At 50.9% G+C, this 23,449-nt stretch overlaps 6 protein-coding genes across 6 annotated transcripts; 4 read left to right on the forward strand and 2 right to left on the reverse strand.

Annotated features, from left to right (window-relative positions):
• Positions 1-104: 104 nt before the first annotated feature.
• J4E82_002309 (uncharacterized protein) lies at positions 105-4,910 on the reverse strand (the record flags this gene model as incomplete). The annotated part of the gene is made up of 4 exons (XM_051728610.1): positions 105-134; positions 187-4,575; positions 4,631-4,770; positions 4,880-4,910. 4 exons carry the CDS (start codon positions 4,908-4,910, stop codon positions 105-107), a joined length of 4,590 nt encoding a protein of 1,529 aa, XP_051591561.1.
• Positions 4,911-5,509: 599 nt separating this feature from the next.
• J4E82_002310 (uncharacterized protein) lies at positions 5,510-6,447 on the forward strand (the record flags this gene model as incomplete). The annotated part of the gene is made up of 3 exons (XM_051728611.1): positions 5,510-5,703; positions 5,758-6,178; positions 6,226-6,447. 3 exons carry the CDS (start codon positions 5,510-5,512, stop codon positions 6,445-6,447), a joined length of 837 nt encoding a protein of 278 aa, XP_051591562.1.
• A 2,234-nt stretch (positions 6,448-8,681) lies between these two features.
• J4E82_002311 (uncharacterized protein) lies at positions 8,682-9,790 on the forward strand (the record flags this gene model as incomplete). The annotated part of the gene is made up of 3 exons (XM_051728612.1): positions 8,682-9,003; positions 9,056-9,300; positions 9,359-9,790. 3 exons carry the CDS (start codon positions 8,682-8,684, stop codon positions 9,788-9,790), a joined length of 999 nt encoding a protein of 332 aa, XP_051591563.1.
• Positions 9,791-15,554: 5,764 nt separating this feature from the next.
• J4E82_002312 (uncharacterized protein) lies at positions 15,555-16,261 on the forward strand (the record flags this gene model as incomplete). Its single annotated transcript, XM_051728613.1, has 2 exons — positions 15,555-16,100; positions 16,259-16,261. 2 exons carry the CDS (start codon positions 15,555-15,557, stop codon positions 16,259-16,261), a joined length of 549 nt encoding a protein of 182 aa, XP_051591564.1.
• A 335-nt stretch (positions 16,262-16,596) lies between these two features.
• Positions 16,597-18,956, reverse strand: J4E82_002313 (uncharacterized protein; the record flags this gene model as incomplete). The annotated part of the gene is made up of 3 exons (XM_051728614.1): positions 16,597-17,163; positions 17,212-18,033; positions 18,054-18,956. The coding sequence occupies 3 exons, from the start codon at positions 18,954-18,956 to the stop codon at positions 16,597-16,599; spliced, it is 2,292 nt and encodes a 763-aa protein (XP_051591565.1).
• Positions 18,957-22,274: 3,318 nt separating this feature from the next.
• Positions 22,275-23,430, forward strand: J4E82_002314 (uncharacterized protein; the record flags this gene model as incomplete). The annotated part of the gene is made up of 4 exons (XM_051728615.1): positions 22,275-22,347; positions 22,400-22,714; positions 22,764-22,979; positions 23,036-23,430. The coding sequence occupies 4 exons, from the start codon at positions 22,275-22,277 to the stop codon at positions 23,428-23,430; spliced, it is 999 nt and encodes a 332-aa protein (XP_051591566.1).
• Positions 23,431-23,449: the final 19 nt, after the last annotated feature.

Consider the following 23,449-nt stretch of genomic DNA (forward strand, 5'->3'; position numbering starts at 1 on the left):
CGCTTGGACTTCCCCATGAAACGCCATGAAATGATCATAAATTGTCGTAAGATCGACGAACGCGAAGAAAATCCTATGAAACTTGTCCTTCACGTGGCTGTGGTTTACTCGCCATCTGACTCTTGTTCCGCAGTCTGTGATAATGTTAGCATACATGTCATGTATTTGTGACCTAAGTCAACTTACGTTGTCGTGGAAGTTTGTTCCGTGCGTGGTCTCGTTAATGTAACCCTTCCTGATGACGAAGTCGCCAAAGTGCTCTCCATCGTTCCTCTCCTTGGCGTATTGCTTGATCATCGGCTGCAGAATCTCCAGAATCTCTTCCTCCTTGATCGAGCTCCTGTAAAGCTTGTTCAGCCTTTGGCCATGGTAACCACCACCAAGGTACATGTTGTACGCGCCATAGGCCTTTCCAACGAAAGCGACCTCGGCGAGCCATGGACGTGCGCAACCGTTAGGGCAACCAGTCATGCGCATGACAATGCTGTCTTGTCGCAGACCAGATTCTTCGAGTGTACCCTCAAGCTTGGAGATGAGCTCAGGCAGGTAACGCTCTGACTCGGCCATGGCAAGACCGCAAGTAGGGAAGGCAACACAGGCGGAACTGGACAGCCTCATACCAGAAAAGTTGGTGTTGTCAAGCTTCCACTTCTTCAGCAGCTCCTTCATGGCCGGCAGATCTTCGTCGGCGACGTTGGCTAGGATCAAATGCTGGTTACCAGTCAACCGGAACTCGCCCTTGTGTACCTTGGCCACCTCGATGAGACCAGTCTTCATGGGGAAGCCGGCAGTGTCCTCAATGCGGCCGTTCTCAATAAAGAAGGTGAAGTGGTTGAGGCCGGTCTCGTCCTTTTGCCAGCCGAAGGTGTCGATGTTGCTTTGGAACTTGAAGGGCTTGGGCTCGTCAAACTTCTGACCCCAGAGCTCTTCAACCTTGCCCTTGAAGACATCGACACCCATGTCGTCGATGGTGTACTTGAGACGGGCGTGCTTCCTGTTCTTGCGGTCACCGTGGTCGCGCTGGACGAGCATGATCTTCTCGCAAACAAGATGCACCTGCTCAGTTGGGACGTAGCCAAACATGCTTCCGGTTCGCGGGTATGTCTTCTTGTTGTTGTGCGTGACACCCATGCCACCACCGGCGAGGACGTTGAAACCTACAAGGTTTCCGTCTTCGCCCTTGATTGCGATGAGACCAATGTCGTGAGCGTACACATCGGTGTCGTTGTGAGGAGGAATGGCAATGGTGATCTTGAACTTTCGTGGGAGGTAGAGGGGGCCGTAGAGGGGCTCGTGGTCCTGGACAGCCTCACCAGCAACCTTGCGCTTCTGCTTTGTCTCGTCGTCCTCCAACCAGATCTCGTGGTAAGCAGTGGTAGAGGGAAGGAGATGGTCGCTGATCTTCTGTGCAATGTTGTGGACCTGGCCGTGGTACTTTGACTGAGTCGGCAGGGAGCTGCACATGACGTTTCGGTTGACATCACCGCAAGCTGCGATGGTGGTCATCAACGCCTTGTTAATGGCCTGCATAGCTGGCTTGAGCTTTCCCTTTACGACGCCGTGGAACTGGAAGGTTTGTCGAGTGGTCAGCTTCATGGTCTCGTTACCGAGCTTCGTGCTGATCTCGTCCATCTGCAGCCACTGCTTAGGTGTAGAGACACCTCCAGGTAGTCGGCATCGAATCATGAAGGAGTACGCTGGCTCGAGACCCTGTGCCTTGCGCTGGTCGCGAAGATCACGGTCATCCTGCATGTAGGTGCCGTGGAACTTGGTGAGCTGTTGGTCGCTTGCCGAGATGGCACCGGTGCTGGTGTCGGCCAAACCCTCCTCGATAGTACCTCGGAGGAAGTTTGAAGCGGCCTTCATATCCTCGTTGGTCAACGGCGCTGGTTCCTCAGGCAAATTCTCGACGTTGGCAACGCCGAGCTTCTCCCAGAGCTTTGGCTCCCATTCGGCGTACGCAGTCTGGTAGGCGTCCGGGTCTTGGTCATCACCAAGACCACACTCCGCCAAAGGCTTGCCACCGAGAGTAAGAAGACGAGCATGAAGGTCCTTTGCGGGCTTGTTGTAGTAGATCTTGTCCTCCTTGCGTGGCCAGTAGTGGCTGTCACCGAGACCGAAGACACCAAAGTTGACTGTCGCAAGATCCAAATCGGTGGAGTCCTTGACGGTTTCCCAGAATGTTCGACCGTTTTGAGGGAACTCTCCCTGACCGGCTACACTGGTCATCAGGATAACGTTCTGCTCATTGGGCAGGTCTTCGATCGGGAAGTCATCCATGGCCATGACCATGGTCTTGAGACCTCGAGCCTTGCCGCGGTTTCCAAGACGCTTGGCTAGGTTTTCGGCGTTGCCGTTGTCGGAAGCGAAGAGAATGGTCATTGGGTCGCCCTGGAGACCTTCGAGAAGCTTGCTGTAAGCATCCTTGGCCTTGCGCTTCTGCAACTGCCTGACCTCGGTTCCGTAGGATCCAGAGATGTTGGACGAGAACTCGGGATGTCTCTTCATGACCTGGGACATGTAGTTGTCGCGGGAGAGGAACTCCTCCAGCTCTTTCTTAATGCGCTCCGAGTCAAGCTTGAAGTTCTCCTCGCCCTTCTCCTCGGCACGTGGATCCCATCGGTACAGGGGCCAGTAGCCAAGGTCGACAGCCTTCTTGGTCTCTTGCAGAACGGTCAGAGGTGTGTCGTTCTCCTTTTCGTAAGGGAGGTATGCAAGCACAACGGATGGACCATCGAACTTGTCGGCCTCGATCATAGCCTCCAAGACCTGGGTGTAAGAGCTGTATACAGCGACCGATGCGACGTAGGCATTTCCGTAGTTCATTGCGTACAGACCAATGTCCTTCTTGCGCCTCGCGGCGTCAGCGGCTGCGCGCTCAGAGTAGGGGGTTGAGTCGACGATGAGCATGTTGACATTCTCGCCAGAGGCCAGGACGTGGTGCACACCAGAGTTTCCGAGGTCGTACGCCCAAGCGTCTGACCCAATCAACCACGGGGATTCCTTGTAGAAGAGCTTCTTTGACGACAACAGTTGGCTGGCAACAGGCGAGCCGTCGGTGCCCAGACGAGCGATGACTTCAGAAGCAAGTTCGTTGGCCTTGTCAGTGTCATCGGCGTTGAGTGCCCACTTGGATAGCCACTCCTTGGGTGCTTGTGTGGTGAAGGCATTCTCCTTGGAAGCAGCCGCAGCCTCGTCTACCAATCGCCTTCGGTGCTCCTTGCGCGCTACTAGTGAGCCGAATCCGTACTCCGGGGAAGAGGAGATCTCGTTGGAGATGCCGGCGTGCTGCGAGCCAAGCTGGTTAGCAATGTGGAGCTTCTCACCAAAGACCTGGTTCAAGATCTTCATGTAGGCGTTCTCTAACCCTGGTTGCTCGGCCTTGATAGCCTGGGGCTCCGGGCCATCGAGGTTGCCGATGACGAGGTTCTGCACAGGTGTCTCGCTCATCAAGTTCTGGAAGACACCGCGCATCGCTTGGGACACAGTCTCCTCGTTGATGTAGCCGAGTTGGTATCCTACAACCATGGGGGAAGCACCGCCAGTCGACTTCAGGGACATCAGAAGGTCGAGCAGTACAGGGCCCCAGCGGGTAGTCTTTCTTCGAACTTGCTCTAGCACAGCGATCCTCTTGAGCGATGAGGGAAGCATAGGCGCAAGCGAGGCACCCAACCAGGGGCGGTATAACCTCGCGGTGATGACGGCTGTGTTGGCATATGCCTTGGTCTCCTCGACACTGTCCAGCTCGGTGGCAAACACAGCAGTGTCAGCACCGAAGAGGAAGATGGCGGCCTCCTCGGTGCCAGTACCAGAGAAAGCGAATGCATCGTAGCTTCGACCGGTGGCATCCCGAATGGTTCCCCAGATCTGTGTGGCGAAGCGGTAGATGTCCTCGGATGAGACAGGTTTTGAGATCAGAGATTCGACAGTGGTTGCAGAGGACACGGACGCGCCGCTTGTGCTAGCATCGCGCTGTGATGAACCAGAGGACGACTCGGCGCGCTCGCTGTTCCTCTCCGATGCCGGAAGTGACTTGGCCTGCTCAGGAGCGCTAGCTGATGTTGCTGCTGGGGCGGCGTTGACAGCCTGGCTCCGAGCGAAGGACAGTGTCGAACTCCTGCCATCATCGGCGTATAGCGATGTCTCCTCTGACTTGGTGTTCTGGTATGCCGCCGCCGCGTCCAGGTCGATGACACTCCGGACCAGGTCGGCATCTTCGACTTCAACAGTCTTCTTGAAAGCAGTCGCGCCTGAGTCGAAGAAGTGAATGACACCCTTGCCCGACTTGATAGCCAAGGCATGTGCAGTCAGAGCAAGATCCTGCAACTCCTGCAGTGTCTCCGACTGGATGAAGGCGAATCCAGATTGCCGGATGGAAGTGATATCGGAGAAGTCGGGGAAGCCCGATGGCGCTACCGATACGTGGAGAACGACGGGGTACTGGGCGAGCTTGTATAGGTGTGGTATCGACTTTACAAGGATGGAAGAGGTTGTGGTGACGCTGGTGAGCTTGCCCGCGCGGATGGGCTGGAAAACAGAGAGAAGGGGATCCGCATTTTGGCGGACTGTGAGGATCTGGGGAGAAAGTTAGTACGATTGCGTCAGACACGCCCAAATCATGCAGACATACCTCTGGCTGTGTCTTGCAAACAACGCTAGGCGCGTTGTGCTTCTGTAGTCCTCGCAGAGGCTCGGAGAACTCAGATTCGGCCTCGAAGGAAGGGACGACCGACACAATCACGTCGGAGGCCAAGTGGGCAATTCGGGCCACTAGACAATACAAAAGTCAGTATATGTGACTTTGGACCCCCCAATTGCTCTGGTGCAACGACGTGCTGGGGTAGAGGCAATGGCGGGGCGAATGGTTGCGGGGACATACCGGCCTCTCCTGCAGTCGAGATGGACCCCATATTGACTGCAAATTCAGGGTTGACGGTAACAGTAAGGAAATGTCTACGGGGGAGACGAGGAGTAGTAATAGTTCGGACCGTCGGCGACAGTCCTCATAGTCAGCGGCAACGGCAATGGAAAAATTCCCTTTAAGAGGTCATGACAACGCGTGCCGAAAGCACGCAATATTTTAGTGCACTTCAGGGTCTGGGGCGAGGGCCGAAGAGCGGCGAATCAGACCATCATAGATGCGCGAGTTCGGTGTAATGCACTTGGCTAGATCTGCTTGTCAAGCTCGACGCGAGGCTGAGGACCGAATTTCACCCATAGTGCATCTCGTGGTGGAGTCCTGGCCGACGGTGGTCGTGATGCTTACTCCCGCATGTCTGAGTGGCCAGGTGAGGGCAGCGCCGCCTTGCCGCATCGAGACGTGCCGAGGACCAGCCTTATCGATAGGAGCACAGGCTACCTCCACCTGTTCGCCTCTCCTGGCATGGCCGACACATGCATCATGGCATGAACCAGCACGCCCGTACGACCAATCGTCGACACCATACCTGCCCTTACCGTAATCGCATGCATCTGCATCTGATGTCGTGATTAGCGTACCTTTATTGCAATGAACACCCCCTCCGGATTTTCAGATCCCCTCGTCTCCGATACCCCGCTGCCCTTCCACGAGCTATGCACGCGCATCAATGACCGCATAGCTACGTTTCTCGACGCCAAGGATGTATCAGAGCGCGTCAAGAATGTGCAGGAGCAGACGCGCACGTCGCTGAGCGTCATAGGGGAGGCACTGGACAAGTACAGGTTGGTGACTACACTGCGGGGCGGTGCGGCAGCTGGGGACTAACAGCTATGTAGTCTGCCAGAGCTCTCCCTATCGTATAATGGCGGCAAAGACTGCCTCGTCCTTCTCGTGCTATACCTCTGCGCCATGCACAGACGGGGCCTGACGCAGACGTCGAATCCCTCGTCCAGCATCGAGACCGCGGTGCAGTGCGTATACATACAAGACGCGCATCCCTTTCCCGAGGTCGAGGAGTTTGTCGCGCATAGCAGCAAGATATACTCGCTGGCCCTTTTGGAATATGCAAAGCCTATGAAAGCGGCCTTTGCCGACTACTTAAAAGACACTCCGTCGGTCAAGGCGATATTAGTGGGGACACGGCGGACGGATCCGCATGGCGAGCATTTGAAGCATTTCGACCCAACAGACTCAGGGTGGCCGGCCTTTGTACGGATACATCCCGTCATAGACTGGCACTACGTGGATATATGGACGGTACGTGGGAGTTATGCGACTTCGTACCTGCTTACTGACACATCTAGTTTATACGCTTCCTCAACATACCCTACTGTTCTCTATACGACCGTGGATACACCTCGTTAGGCGGGACGACTGATACGCACCCGAACCCGAAGCTCGTGCGCCAACCGTCTACGCAACAAGTACCGCAAGCCGAGAGAGAGAACGGCGCCCCGAAGCCCAAGTTCAGGCCGGCATACGAACTGGTAGATGACTACGAGGAGAGGTTAGGGAGAGATAGGTAGAAACATGGTAATATTGCATATGCATTGTATCTGTGTTCTGTTGCATCGCGCGATGACATTCATTTCAGTTAACAACACGCGCTTTATACTCGCAGGTAGCGGTTACTTTCCAGACTTTAGGAACGAGTTTAGTGTTCTTTTCGACATGCTGGATTATTCTCTGAGGATCTCCAATTTCTCCGTCCGCGGTTATTCCTCGGAGATCCCAACTCCGCATTCGCATTCATACCCGGAACGCATGCTGGATCAATTTTAGATTTCATAACAAGCCGGTCGCATCTCTTCCAGCCAGGTCCTGATTAGATCCCGACCAGGCGGATATCCTGGAAGTTGAGTCGGTGTTACCACTGCGACATGACGCCGTTCGCGACAACTGCAACCATCCGCAATCACGCAAGGTACAAGCAGACCTATAGCACGACATGAATTGGACTTTTGTGGAAGGCCTTCTGTTTGAGGTGGTTTGCGCATTGTAGCACGAGCATGTGCCGACCCGTGATCGCATGAGTTGTCAACCGCTAGGGCTCACAGCTTGTAACCTTGGGCACACATAGTCTATCATGTTGTCCAACGAGTCTGCAGAAATATTCTAGCAAATATGCTAAGTTATACTGGTTGGTAGATCACGCCAGTCTGCACGGTCTGTTCCCGAAGCTAATGTATGCGACGTGTATAGGCAAGCGGACCTGAAGTCTACTGGAAGCACCAACAATGGCCGCTATTAACAAACCGACGAACAGCAGATGTTCGTGAATACCGCGACGTTGCATTAAGGAATATCCGCATGCAAATATATCTTTCTTCCCGGTTAGAATAGGCAAAGAGAATCTTGGACACACTCAAAGCATTTCGTTCCCTATCATGCTTCTCACGGCGTTCTCTCAAGTCTCACTTCTGTTGACGTTGACCATTCATGCGGCTATAATTCCTGACGATCGACCTGAAGTCATCCCGGGTCCAGGGCTTCCGTCACTAGAATCTCTTAACCTGACTTCAGCTGACTTATATGAGTTGCCGTTGCCGGGAGGTTCGACTGGTAAGACTTCGTGTTCATGGGCCATGTACTCGTATGTGACATCACCTAATACTCTACAGCTCAAATAACCACCTCGGACAACGAACTGGTATGCGGACCAGAAGACAGCGCTTACACTAGCGTCGAAAACCTCATCGTCTGCTACCACTATCTTCGGAGCCTAGGCCGGACGCCCTGCGAGTTTGAGAATAGAGAGGCGAGAGCATTGTGTTGGCATGGAATCGACACTGTCGTCGTTGGTATAGGTCGAACAGGAGGCCACGAGAGTAGCTATTGGTATGCTCGGCTTCTGCCACCCTTGGTGATAACCAATCTGACACACTAAGTAGCATCGATGTGGCGGTAGGAATCTTAGCGGTCATTGATGGCTGCACAAGGCCTGACGGAAGTTGCGCAGGATTTGCAGTAGCCAACGGGAATGCAAACATTATGGTCGGTGGAACGAATGCTGGATATCAGAGACATCGTTGGAGTTAAGGATCAGGGTCGCGTCTGTACGCATGGTCGTGTTCACAAGAGGTGTCGCGGTCAGTTAGGTCGCAGTTCATGACACGACCTCAGATTTCCAAATGACTTTGTCTCAAAATGCTTTCAACTACCTTCAGGTTTCCGACGTGTCGAATCCATGTATCGCACGCTTGCGGAGTACATTTTGGAAGACGCCGGGAGCCAACTTGGATCAGCGTCGACTGCAATCATGCGCCTCATCCGCTAATGCATTTATTCAAGATTTACCAAGGAAGAACCTTCCCCGCAGAATTTCCTAGAGCCAACACCTTCCCCAGACTCTGCCTCTCGATATTGAGCGAACAGAAATCTGGGGTCATCGGAGCTTTTCGACTTCCTCCAACCAGAGGTTTCTCCGGGACCAAGATGTTTCGCATACATCAGCCAACGCTCGGGTATAGCCATAATACACGTCCGAGCTGCCGTATCAAGCCACACATTGGTCATGTGGAGAGACGCATGGTGCCTGGTGCATGCGGATGCTCCCGCGGCGCCGTTCGCGATCGAATCCCACCTAAGAGAGTTCATCGTTGATATGAAGCTGTCGGAAAACAAGCCACACTTTCAGCTTCGTGTAGATGAATAGCAACAATTATTGCGGTTCAAACGCCGATAGTTTATACATAATGCAACTTCAGTATGTTCGTGTAATCTCCAGCAGAACATACACAACATCACAACATCACTAGTCATGAAACTCCCTACATCTCTCGTCCTTCTCGCGGTGACCGCAGTCACAGCATCACCTACTCCAACTATCCAGGAAGAACCGGCAAAGGCCCTGCAGAAGAGAGCTAGCATTACAGATGCTGCTAACATTGGCTATGCGATGGCAAATGGAGGCACCAAAGGCGGAGCAGGCGGCCCTACTACCACTGTCAGCACTTTACCCCAGCTCTCGGCTGCGGCCAACTCCACTGGGCCTTTGAACATTATCGTCCAAGGAGCCATCAGTGGTGCCGCAAAGGTTCAAGTTAGCTCGGATAAGACCATCATCGGGAAGACTGGAAGCTGTATGCCCTAAATGCCCACCTGCCTCACTGATCTCTGACTAACACTCTACAGCCCTCACTGGCATTGGTCTCACGATTCTAGGCCAGAAAAATGTCATCGTGCGCAATATGAAGATCAGCAAAGTGCCTGCTGCCTACGGCGATGGCACTACCATTCAGCTCTCTACGAATGTATGGGTCGACCATTGCGATTACTCCGGTGATGAGTCTGTGGGCAAAGACACCTATGACGGCTTGGTCGACCTTTCGCATGCTGCGGACTTTGTCACCATCTCCAACACTTACTTCCACAATCATGTAAGTTCAATATTCTCACGTCACTCTGCAATGCTGAACAGTGGCTAACACGAAACAGTCCAAAGGCACTCTCGTAGGTCACTCCGACAAGAATGCCGCTGAAGACACCGGCCACCTCCGCGTAACATATGCAAACAACCACTTCTACCGCGTCAACAGTCGCGGTCCACTGCTCCGTTTCGGCACAGCGCACATCTTCAACAACTACTACAACGAGCAGTCTACAGGCGTGAACTCCCGCATGGGCGCGCAAGCTCTAGTTCAAAGCACTGTCTTTGAGAACAGCGGCAAGAAGATGGTCTACACTGAGAGCAGTGCAGAAGATGGATTTGCAGTTGTTGAGGACGTCCTGTTCGGCGGACAGAGCGCCAACACAGCGCCTCTGGGTACGCTCAATGCGCAAAGCTTTCCTTATAAGTATGAGCTGCTGGGAAGCGCGAATGTCAAGGCTGCTGTTACCAGGGAGGCAGGACAGACATTGTCATTCTAGAGTGCTTGTGGTTGGACGGCTAGGTACAATTCATGATATGCCAGTACTGACGTTTCCAATGCTGAGTCGACGACTACATTTGACCTTTGCAACAAAAACGGCGTTGAACCACATGAGTGATGTTCCGACTCCAAAAAAACTGGATGTATACTATATGTTATCCTTGGTCGATCGTCGAAGCTGTCACTCGGCCAGTACTCGGCCACCGAAACCTTGACCCACTCCACCTCCACTACAATATGCAAAAACAAAAACATACAACAGCGGGGATTCGCTAGTGGTCACCCACCTAACTACTAATCCGCCGGTACACTGCTTGTATATGGCTGAGCGGACGGGAAGCCTAATTTTCAGTGTCCTATGGTCGTATGTGGAAGATTGAGGAGACATAACACATATATTCTGTCCCGGACGACTACGATATCTTGATTTACATGCAGCACGCAATCTCTACACCTCCTTTGACAAGCTCAAGCGATGACTTAGCTGTCTCGGTGCTGTCTCGCAATTGTCAGGAGCCATTTCTGATGCCTTCTTACTCCACTCGCTTCTAACGTATAGTCAGGTCGTAACATAAACAAGCAGAGAATAAAGATACTGCCTCGTGCCATAGCTATGACACGCCAGTACTTACCATTGGTATATGCAACGATATAATCCCATTACGAAGGCATCAATACAACAAAACGACTTATTCTCATTTTCAGCCGAGGCGTAACACAACCCCATCTTAGTTTCTTGATCTGTCTCATTCGTCAGGAGGTTCTGATCAGACAATTCGGTGTTACTCATAAATCGTCCAGCCCTGCGATTCTGCAAAGTATACGCAATACCATTTTGATTCATATCTTATGTTGTTGTGCCTTCACACGAAAACAAAGCGAGTAATAAGACACATCGTTACTGCAGAGAGGTGAGAAAACATGTTGATTGGCAGTTCTGCTACTTTGACTGATCATCGGTTGTCTGTAAGCGTGTCGTAGGAGACACTGACGTCATGACGAGTTGCAATGACAAGTCCATCAGACATGTCGTAATTCCAGACAATACACAAATCATTTTGGACAGAGAACAGGTATCGAGAGTAAATACCGACAAGACACATGTCAGCACCTAACAGGAGTATTTGCGGTGTTATGACGTTGAAAACTGACATTCTCTAGGCTTACAGACCCGATAGGTGCTAACCAGATCCCTGCGCTCTGACTTTCCAGGTTTCCCTTCTCCGTTTTTCTAAATCTTTGTTGCAGTATAAGTTACGGAGACGAAACAACGTGAGCCACCGGACGACTTCCAAGGTTTGCTTTGCCTACTTCGCTCTCCTGTTTCCCCGAAAGCTTCCGTCTGATAGATGCCTAATCATACCAGATGCATGTGCAGTTCACCGACAGATAAGGGCAACTATTTGGTCGACGATCATCCTGGCTGAATCTCATCTGTGCCGGTGACTCATTGATTGACGCATGTTTTCCAAGCAACCTGTACTGCACGGCGCACATCAGTGAGCGAGACGGGGCTGGGTCGAGGTCCTCCATCATGCTCATGCAACATCTCAGCAATGGGAAAACGTCTTCTTACACCACCTTGGAAATTCATAGGCTGAATGGCCTACTCAGCCCGAACGAAGCCACAATATGGGCTGTACATGTTGATGTGGTCGAGCTGCCCAAGGTCAGCTGAATCGTAGCCTGGTCGGGAGATTTCAGCCTTGTCCATGTTAATAAAGTGATAAGGGCAACAAACCGCGACTTGGGCGTCAGAGGTAGTGCTTTATGCTCCTGAAGCCTAAGGACTGATCTTACTCCATTAGCGACGCAGAAACGGATTACCTTACGTCGGCCTAGCAGTAGCACCTCGCATCCAACTCAGCATGCTAGCCGTTCAACCTGTCTATCTATGAAGTACAACCAAGATATGGGCCTCGACGAGTCCTCTCCGAAATTCCCAGGGGGTCTCCCGCCTCCAATATTGGTACTGCCTGACGATGCATCATCAAACACCCCCACGATACGCCAAGCCAGAGATGCAGGTACTCTCCAATGTCATGTGATCAATGAAGATGTCAAGCATTGTTCTCACACTCTCAGCAAAGAATTGCGACGGGCAAGAATTGAAAGTTTCGAAGGGTCCTTTTTTTGGTCGGAGGGAAGCCTAAAGCGCATCATTACCGAGGAGCGTATTAAAGCCCAGTTATCGGAAAGCCACGATGTCTCTCGCAACCTTCAGCACTTGACAAACACCATTCTCACACGTCACCTGAAAGTGTTTGCTATCTTGACAATGCTCTCAAAGCATGATGACATCCACAAAAGCATTCAACAGGGGGTGTCAGACGAAAGCTTGCCGTTGTTGCAACAGAGCAAAGGCGATGATTGCCCAATTTTGCTGAACGGAGAAGTGCTGTCCTGCTTCAGTCATTGGTCAGATGCGGATCGAGACAACTTCATGGCTTTCAAGCACCAAGTCAATCCCGTCTTATTGGGACGTGGCAGAGACACAGTGAACCTCGATAAGAGCGCCATTCTGCCAATACTACACGAAGAATTTGTTGCCCAGGCTGGCTTCGGCGAAGTGTTTAGAGTGCAGCTCCATCCTGAATGTCATACTTTTCGGGATGTCCTACCCTCGGTGAGCCTTTTTGATAACATGCTTTCTCCTCGCTAATCTTCGTCACTAGGTCGACACAACTGAATGGTTTGCACTGAAGCGATTGAAACCGAGAGAAAGGGGCGATCTTTCGAAACAAGCTCTCGGCTTCAAGAAGGAGGTGGATGCTCTTCAGCGATTGCATGATCGCCCCAACCAACACATTGTCACACTATTGGCGACATGGGCAATTGAGGCTAGTGTGCATGATAGATACTGTCTGCTGTTCCCATGGGCAGAAGGAGACCTGAAATCCTACTGGAAGCATCAGAGGTACCCATGCGACGGGACGAAAATGGATTTAGATGCTATCCGATGGGTGACGAAGCAGATCCTCGGTATGGCTGGTGCATTGAAAACGATTCACAGCCCTGGATACAATAATAGCTTGGAGCCGAAGCAAAAGTATGGTCGCCACGGCGACATCAAGGCCGAGAATATCCTCTGGTATCCTCCATCAGCACCAAACGAGAAGGGCACTCTTGTTATCGCCGACCTTGGACTCACTGAATTCAACTCCACCCAGAGTCGGTCGAACGTTCCTGGGGAAGGCCTCTCTGCAACTCCTGGATACAGGCCACCTGAATGCGACCTCAAGGGTGGTACGGTATCTCGAGCATTCGACATATGGACTTATGGATGTCTTCTTCTGGAAATGGTATGCTGGATGCTGGGTGGCCAGAGACTTTTGGACGAATTCGAAGATCGTCGGACGACGCCGGGGATTCATGGGACCGGGACTGACATCTTCTTTGAGATACTTTCGAAAGAATCGAGAGTATCGCAAGATAGGCTGCAGCTACCAGGAACTCTCGAACTCGCATATCAAAAGCATGCTATCGCAGTAAAAGGAGAGGTCCACGAAGTAAGTCGCAATCCTGTATAAATCGCTGACTACACTGACTATGTCTGAGTGGATTGTTCTTCTCCACAACCATCCGTATTGCACACAGTTCATTCATGATCTTTTGGACCTGATCGAAGAAAGAATGCTAGTTGTGATAGCGCCTGACTGCGAAAGGATCGGGTCCGTTGAGCTCTATACTGAGCTTGACAGAATGTATCGAAGAGTTTGCGATCAGACGGACGAATACTGCCAAAAGGCATGTCAAAAGAAGTTTCCGACTAAAGAACGTGTGCTTGTTGATGCACTCCTGAGTGATCAAGTCCTTGGCGTAGTTCGAAGGACAAACCCGCCGCTCAAACCGGTCACTGGTGAGACACTGCGCTCAAAAACACCAGGTGAACTTGGAGATCTGTGGTAAGCGATCTTCAATATATGATCTTGTAGATAGCTTGATTGAAACAAGGATCATGCATGGTAGTCTAACCAAGATATTTCGCCCAGCTTTAACTCAAACTATGAACTGAATGTGAGAAGCGACCAGCTAGTGATCATGCAGTAACGCCCTAACGTATTATGCTAAGCCTTTCTTATGTTGTTTCGCAGCATCACTCTTCTCTATAGTGCTCGAAGATGCCTGAGTTCATCAGAATTTCCAACTCTTGCTGCCGTCATTAGATGGTGTTGGGGTTATGAAGCAGGAAGGCTCACCATATTCAGACTACGAGGCATTCTGCATCTGAAAAGCCCTCTTGAATGCTAAGCACAGAGTTAGTGTTGATATGTAGAGCACCAGGAGATGCGTACTTTGACGGAAGCCCCTCCTTTGGGGAATGTGCTACCAAGAAACCTCTCCAAGACCGCACACTGGTTGTAATCCGCTTCGACGATCGCAATGACAGCCATAACGCCGAGATATCTTGTTGCAGGTTTCCGGGATGGTAGCTTCAAAATATACGAGTATGTACCGATGTTCGAGGCTTACAGGTTGAGACATTTTAGGACGTCCGGAACTCACACGACAATTGCAGGGCAAGGATTGCCCCTCGAAAGCCCCGCCAGCGCACCACATACGCGGTGGACGCTGCACAAAGCATTACACACACCAAAAAAGGCCAAAATATTGCCCTAATGACTGTACTGAGGGTGCACTGCGTGTCCGATGGTCTAGCGCGTAGGCAAAAGGAAGGCGATTTTGCACGCCGGTGAAGACACCGCCACTCTGTAATAACGAATCAACCGTGACAGGCGCCCTTAGCCTCCTGGCCTGCTGGCGTTAATCGCCTCCTACCCACACCTCAAAAGACTCGTGTCGCGCATGCATTCGTAAATCTAAATGCTTCTTGGCTATCACCGATATGGACTGGGCCCGCGATAATGCCTGGCTGAGCGACCAAGGTACAGACCTAGAGAGAATATTCACTTATGCGCCAGGGGCAGCACTAGCCATCAAGATCGTGAATGAGAATGGGGTGTGTATTTGCCCTGTCTTAACGGACTCATACTGAAGCTTATAGTATCACTTACAAATCTGGTCCCTCGAAACTGACGATGAGTGGGCTGAGTGGTTACGCGATGTAAGCGTCTCACCTTATTGCCAGCTGTCACTGTTAACATCAAAAGGAAGCAAACGAAAACCATTCCCATCATGGCTTAGTGCTGATGTACGTATTCCTGTGAGCACTTCCTGATTAAGTGTCAATTCTGATAGACGAAATAGTCTCGCCAGGCGAGTAGGTGAAGACACTGGCAACGATCCTACGTCGCAAGCCATGTCATATACGGAATGGCTCAAATACAATAGTGAAAGTAAAAAATCAGTGATTGGACTCCGTTGCTCTCAAACCTTCGCTGCACTGGCAGGAAAGCAGCATCACAAGCAAAGTTCCAAACAGGCCGATATTCGGAAGTTACCGTTCTCTTATAAGACTTTCAAGAGTATATGCCAAAAGTTTCGAGTTCATGGCTCAATCACGAAGACTATCACGAGGACTACATCTCCCAGTTTCAGTTGTGACAAAGTGGTAATGGATCAAGCAGCCTACGGTATGCGACTTTCACTGCGTCTTGCTAAACAGCTTCTAATCGATGAAATTACCAGTGTACAACTGCCGCACTTCAAGAGAATGGCCATCAGATATGGCGCTCTCTGCGACTTCGTATCCAGAAAAGGGATTAACGTACGCCATCCTTTATGGTTGCACATCCGATATCGAGAGGTCTTTGCTGCGAAGCCTGAACAGTACAGGAGACGCAGCTTCTCATCCGCTGCTTATGCCAGGTATCTTTGCAGAACTCGAACTTCTGCGCTATACACGACAAGTCAGTTCCAAAATAGTAGACGTAGAATCCAAAATTTTTGCGCTAGACTTTGAATCTGTTGGCACGGAAGGCTTGAGTCGAGAGGAACTTGAGAAGCGGCATGAGGAGAAACGTAATACTTGGCTGGACATGACATACCTCAGAAACTCTCTGATCACAACAAACGTCCAGAACGAGAAGATGTCAAAGCACGCTGTCGATGTGGGCAAGGAATTCTATGATCCTGTCGGACATCGTACTGACTCACGTCGATTCAGTGAGTCGGAGATCAAGTTAGCAGCAAGAAGCGAAACTAGCGACACTCTGGTTGTCGATCAGATATGTTCGTCGCCCATTGAGTACACACAGCCGGGTGACAGCGACACTATATTCTCTCAGCGCATGCGACAGGTGGGAAAGAAGATCGAGCTCAGGCTGAACACGATTTGCGAAGAGTACGACGCGAAAATCAGGGACTGTACTATGCGCGTGGATGGTATGGCCATGGCCACACAATGGGTAATAGGCTCAACCACTATTGATAGCCTTCCGCTTACATTTGCAGTCACACAGCGAAACAGCTGTGGAGATGGCTTTGGCCACGAATCGAGAGTCGAGGGTCATGAAGTCGATATCGCTAGTTACCATGGTTTTCCTCCCAGGGACATTTTTTGCAGTAAGGTGATTCACACATGTTAAGGACACGTACTGATCTTACGACACAGACTGTGTTTTCCATGACATTCTTTGATTGGTCTGGAAGCGACGGCAAGACTCAGGTGTCGAGCTACTTATGGGTGTACATCGTTGTAACGGTTGTATTCACAGCCCTCACAATTGGATTGTGGTATTATTTTGTCATTCATCGTCGCACAAGCCGAAAACCTATAGAAGAAGAGAAATGCTGATTGTATTACATTACTTCGGCGCGTGAGCGTCGTGAGATCTATATGTAGGGTATCTATCGAGTAACGCTAACACAGTGAATTGAAAACGGAAATGCCTTTGCACAGGCTCAACTTCGAAAGCAGGAAAGTTTATCAACCCAATATGCCACTTTCTGGAGACGATTACGTCGCTGTCGTTGCGGTTCTTCATGCGGAACTACCAGTGTGCTTGCTCCAGCGTGGGGCTCTTCTGCGGCTGCGGAGCCTTTGCTTATCTTAGCCTGATCACCCGAATCGTTCGCTGAAAGTCTCATATCGCTATCGCCCTCCTCAGTCCCACTTTTGTCTTCTTCAGCTCCTGACGCTGCAAGATTTTGCTTAGTGTTGGCCGAAGACACAAGGCACACGCTCGGATCCAAACCATTGGCGTACTTTGGCTTCATCTCGTCAGAGAGTGGAATTTCGACCTTGCCAGAGGGTCCGATGGGGGTTGTTTGTATCCCTCGGGTTGTCTTCTCTGTGCAATATTGCTGGTCGCCAACGCAAGATGCTTTAATAGTCTCAAGTTTGGTGACGGTATCACCGGAGCTTGCTCGGTGATCAACGTGCAAAAGCAAGAGTTCGGACTCGATGAGGTTCAGAAGGTTCATAATAAAGTCGCTGGCGATAGGATGTTCCCGGAGCGTTGCGAATTCCTACTCAATGTTAGTGTCGTGCAAAACGCACAGGCTGTGACAACACACCTTACGAACGGACTGCTTCACCTCTGCCGAGCCTGTGCTCTCGTTGAGATGAAAGAAGTTGTCCAATTGGGGCGAAAGCATCGAATCTTTCATCCGTCGCTTAGAGAACTCATCCACACCCTGCCAGCCGAGCACATACCAAACGACAAACTGGAAGAGAACACAGCCAAAGGACCAAATATCAGACCCGGGTTGTACTCGCTTCTTATCATCGAACTCAGGCGATTTGTACGTTGGTGTAAATCCACCTGCAGCACTTGCCTGCACTTCTCGCGAAAGCGTACCATGAAACTCGGTTGAGCCAAGATCAGATATCGTGAGTTTGCCAAGATTGTCGGTGGAGAACCTTCTTGTTGTGTCCTTAAACCACAATATGTTTTCCGGCTTGATATCGCCATGCCTACCGTGTGTCCTCTTCTTATCCTCAGGCAGCACATCGCCTGACGCTGAGCTTGTGTCAGATTTGTGTATGCAGTTGAGACCTTCGGCCAGCCCGAGGATTTGGCGGATCATCCACCGCGCCAAAACTGGGCCTCGGGAAAGATCACCTATGTTCGGAAAGTGATCGTTCCAAAACTGGAAAAGATTACCATCTGCCCAAGGAAAGATCATGTGTAACCTATCGTGATGCTCATATGTTGCAAGAAGGCGGACGATGTGACTGTGTTGGATGAAATTCAGCCTCTTGTATGCCGCTACTTCGCGATCGTATGCTTTTCGACGGCTATGCTCGGCTGCCTCGATCTTCTGGAGTTGCTTCACTGCAAAGTATGCCTTCGATGAGTTTCCCTGAACGAGATAAGCATTGTCCACGGCAAAGTGCTATTCAACTGAATACTTACAGGCATCAAATGGTAGTCGTGATGCGCCGAATGTATCTCTACACGATAGACGACAGAAAAGTATGTCGCAACAGTATCACTAGGTATATTACCTTTTGTTTCCCTTTCTAAAAAGGGCAAGACGATGCAATGGTGTAGCGTATAGTGCTTCAACTTCTTTGCCGTAAATTTGAGGTAAGGCGCTAAAAACCCCCCTTGGTAATTACGAAAGCTGTCGCGATCGTTGTCTTGCCATCGGATGAAAAGTTCAATCGGTACTGGTGATTTGTTGTTACGGAGCACCCGATTCTGATTGTGCTCAAATTCAAATGGAAGGTGAGAGTCAAACACATCTTCGTAAATGAAATCCTGGATGTTCTGTGCTCTCTCCATAAGGCATAAGATCGCGAAGATCTTCCGTCGTGTGGTCGTGCCGTTAGAGAGCTTTTTGGTGGACCAGACTTGGTCTGCGATCCGGTCCAGATCTGAAGTGACTCCTGACCTCTCGAGCTCTCGTCTTATGTTGCGGTAGGTGACAATAGCTTCAAGGTCACTAAGCGGCAGAAACTGTGATTTCGTGGAACTAGCTGCAATGAGCATGTGACGTCGAATAAGTTTTCCTAGCGGTTCTGGACGGTCTCCATCAAAATCTTCGGGCAGAGAGTGTGGCCGTTCGATATCATTCTCGCTAGGAAAGCGAGCGCCAGCATAGTCAACATCATTTGATCCCTTGCCACTTAATCTCTTCTCCGCGATATCGTCTAGCTGCTGCGAATCACCTCCATCTTCGACGGCGCTACTGATGCCACTCGCTGATGTGTAAACATGACCTGATCCAACCCGTAGGGTGTTATCACGATCGGGATGCCAGTCATCTTCCTGAAGTGCAAGGAGTCGAGCTGGCTGTAGTTCCCGAGTCGCCATTGATTGGCGCTATTTGTCTATTTTAGTGATTCTATAGCTTTGACAAGACAGGCTGGAAAACTTACCCCTACGGAATGTGTCTCGGCCCCTGGTCCATCGTACAAGACCATGTTACCCAAGGGGCTGAGGCGTAGCTTCTGGCGAATATGCGCTGGTATTGGTACTACGATAACAAGGGCAATCCTCAAATGCGGATCGGCTGGTAGGACAATGAAGCTCAAAAATATTGGTCGGTATATAAGCAGGCAATTCGTCGGCACCAGAGAGCCTCATTGACCGCTTCGAAGTCATCCAGTCGCAAGCGCTTAGCCCCCACCCGACCAAGGAGTTCACGCATACTGCGCGGGAACTCTGCACCAGCCGGTAATCGCCCCTCGAAGGGTAGCAACGACACGGGCCATATCCGTTAGATGATTGGTTCTGGTTCTGCAAGGAGGGTGCCTTTGCTTGACAGCTTCAATTAAGTGGCTATTGCCTGGCGTATTCGCTACACGCACAGCCTGTGTTCGTCAGTGCTGTTCTGAAAATGCTATGAAAGGGTGTGAGAAACCCCGGTAGAGGTCATTTGCACGGCGGCCGAGAATTTTGAGGGACGAATGGCTGAGTAGGCAATGTAGACTAATAAAGCCACTTAGCGCAGACTGGCGTTGGTCGGCTTCAGAGGTCGCCGCTATTGGATGGGCTGAGACGTACGGACACACACGGCGTTGTACGTGGAAGCATACATGCAGGCAAATTCCCACATCAGAGTGGTGTGCTTGCGGCAGATCTTGGGGGCGGCATTTCATATCGCCCTCCTCTTCCAAGGCTATCGTCAGCCGCCCCGTTGCCCTCCAGTCCTGCTTTAACCACCCCCAGTCAGACGAAGTTGAGGAAAAATTCAGCATAACGCCTTGAGCTTATATTCGAACATCACGATCTTACCTCTTGTGCGGTATACATCGTAGTATAGCGTCATCTTTCGTACCTGCAACTCCGACCAGATTTATACATGACGGTTTCTACTCACAGCCAACGCGGCGCATCACCCACTGAGGTTTCGTCTGGCCGACAGGTACCAGCTAAATGGATACACAGCCCAAACGAGCTCTTGAGCACCATGAACAGAGTTGTCGGCAAAGACAACGTCTGTGTTGAAGTAAGCGTCGCCATAACCGCTGTGGAGCTTGAGCATCGCTGAACAACTACCAGATGCAACACAATACGTATAGCATACGATTGCTTCGAGACGTAGATGTCGATCTCGATAGTGTTCTCCGAGATTACTTTACGAATAAATACGATGGGGTGTGAAGATCGAAACCGCTCGTCAGAGAAACTTCAGCTGTTCGATATCGGTCGGCACACTGAGTACGATCGGTAGAGCTTCGGTACCCTCCAAAGGTCTTATACGAGAGATGGATTGCATCCCTTAGTCTTCTACGGTGCGTTTTGCGTGTCTGAACGTCGGTTGTATTGGGTTTTCCTAGCGATCTCGCAGAGTTTGTTTTGTGTGGTACTGCAGGCCGTGTGAGTGCACAAAAAAAATACGTTTCTACTGATAGTTTTGCGAAAAGTGTAACAAACTGGGTGATGTTATGAAGACGAAGGTGATGGAATACGAAGGCACGGCAAAGCTAGAACAGTGGGCGGGCGCGGAGGCACCTGCGCAGCTGCGGAAATGAGACAGCCTAGCGTGTTACTTGGCTACCACCTGGCCTAGGCACTTGCCAACCACCAGACCCGCCTGTGATCTATAGTGCGAGCGCGCAATAAGATATCACGTGGAAGAGCGAACATGACTTTACTACCAATTTCGAGCCACCAGCAGGCTCAGATGCACATTTTCTTTTACCGTGGAGCGAACATGCTCAATCCACATAATGCCAGATAACCCGTGCATGCGCTGACGGCTGATAACCAACCGCCCCCTTGCTCACGTACAGGTCCTGCCATTCGATACAGCTGCGCCTTCTACATCAGGCCAAGGGCAGAGAATCCTACTTACAGGTGGCTTATTCCAAGTCCCTTTTGCTTAAGGTTAAATGGAGTGGTCAGCACCACCTTAGGCGGCCGTTCGCCTCGTTGCTCTTCGAACAGCATGTCGCAATTCAGGGTCAGGCAAGCAGAACTCCGCGATCTGCCACGCGTTACAACAGTCGGCCTCGCCAGCTTACCTGACGACCCAGCATTCGTGTGGCTTTACAGGTACAGGCAACAATATCCTGATGACAACTACTTTTTCTGGCTGCAAGTATTCAAGACTTACTTGTATACCCCAAACATCACGTTCCTCGTAGCTGAAGAAGTCGCGTCATTGGATAAGAAAAGCGAAGATCGTGGAGAAGCAGTAGCGACAATATTCGCTTTCGCAATCTGGGAGAGGAATGAGAAGAAAACGGCGACACAGGCTCTAACCAGTCTGTACAATAATTGCTCGTTGGAGACGATACACCGTGAGCATTCATGCGTGAACCCTAATCTGGATGCCGCTGAGTAGCTATAGGTTGTGTCACCAAGCTAGAGAACTGGGCCATACGCCAGGAGTTTCCGCGGCGCGATGCCGATGTGAATCGACTGGGGGCGTTTGAGAAAGGGATGAACTACACGCACTCAAAGTATTGGGAAAAGACATACCCCCAGAACTTCTACCTATCTCTGCTCGCGACCCATCCAGACTATCGTCGGCGAGGCGCAGGTACTGCGCTCACTCAATGGGGTATCGATCAAGCCATGACTGCTGGCTTCGATGTCGGGCTTGAGGCAAGTCCCATGGGATTTCCACTATACCAGCATTTAGGTTTCATTCATTTGGAAGACCATGTACTGAAGGCGGATAACGATTCTACGAGTGTAGTGTTGAGGATTATGGTATACGAAAGGGACCAGAAGTCATTGTCGGTCTGATTCTTGGGTATCAGTTTATGAGAGAGGCTTTGGCCTGTTCTTGTTATGTGCTGTTGAGTTTGGGTGCCGAGCCGCCGTTCGAACGGGAGCGGAGATTGGAACAGCGCCCGAAGTACCGACGGCCCAGTGAACTGCTACCGCGCTTCTCCCTAATTCATTTCTTCTCAATACCGTGAAGCCATGCGACCGTGCAACCGGGAACGGAACAATAGCTTTTATTTCACACTCTTCTAAAGATGTATCGTAGCGCCGAACGAAGCATGCTTGACGTGCGGGAGCGGACGGTATGTTCGCTCGCAGTACCGCTCAGGATGAAGCTATAAGAGCGTAGCAGTCGCTTCTACTAACCGCATCATCGATCGCAATCAAATCTTCGTTCTCATTGCTGAGCTTTCTAACTGAGAGTGCTTTCTTTGTAATAAACCCTCCATCATGAGCATCGGAAGAGTAGCAGCCTCATGTGTGTGTGGCAAACCTGTAGGCCCCATCGGATTTGGAATGATGGGTACGCTGTCATGCACAAAACGGAAGAGAACTACTCCTAATAGACTCCTTAGGCTTGACTTTCCCTCCTCCGTTCCCCCAGTTTGAGCGCGAGCATCAAACTAGCCTACTGAAAAAGGCATTGGACCAGGGTGCCAACCTTTGGAATGGAGGGCTTCACTATGGCACGCCAGAATCAAACTCGGTACACTTGCTGCGATACTACTTCGAGAAGTACCCCCAGGATGCTGAAAAGGTTGTCCTCAACATCAAAGGTGCCTACGACCGTTACACCGGACCAGCAGGAAGTCCGGAGGCTATTCGCGCATCTGTAGAACAAGCTCTCAAAGGGTTGGGAGGCGCAAAGGCGATTGACATATTCGAGATGGGTATGAGGACTCTAAAGGCTCATGAGATTGTTAGCTAAGGACATTCTAGCCCGTGTCGATCCCCGCACGCCCATTGAGACTTCTATCAAAGCCTTGGCTGAGCTGGTAGAAGAGGGCAAGATTCGCGGTATTGGCCTGTCCGAGGTCAACGCGAGTACCATTCGCAAAGCTCACGCCGTGCATCCCATCGCATCCGTAGAGATTGAGTTGAGTTTGTTTACACCCGATCCGCTCCACAATGGCATTATGGAGACATGCCATGAACGTAAGTCGATGCGCGCTGAACTCATTGGAAGATCGACATTGATAACAAAATCCTAGTCGGCATCCCTGTCATCGCGTACAGTCCGGTCGGACGAGGCTGGCTTACGGGCAATTTCAAAAAGATCGATGATCTGTCGCCAAATGACTTTCGAATTCAGATGTTCGACCGCTTCAAGCCTGAAGTTTTCGATCAAAACTACAAACTTGTCGAAGCCGTTGAGAAGGTCGCCCATCGCAAAGGCCTCAAGACATCGCAGGTCGCTATCGCTTGGGTAGCGCGTCAAGGGGCGATTCCTATTCCTGGATCCACCAATATCGAGCGTGCCATCATGAACAGCAGACTATCAGAATTGACCGACAAAGATATGGAAGACCTTTACAAGGCACAACAGACCTTTCCCGTAGCAGGTAAACGATACGGAGGCGCACACGAGGACCTACTGAACGGTTGAACTTTGCGCCGTAAAGGTC

The sequence above is a fragment of the Alternaria postmessia genome, assembly GCF_024291825.1.
Source record: "Alternaria postmessia strain BMP 2775 chromosome Unknown scaffold_9, whole genome shotgun sequence".
In the NCBI taxonomy this organism is placed as follows: Eukaryota; Fungi; Ascomycota; class Dothideomycetes; order Pleosporales; family Pleosporaceae; genus Alternaria; species Alternaria postmessia.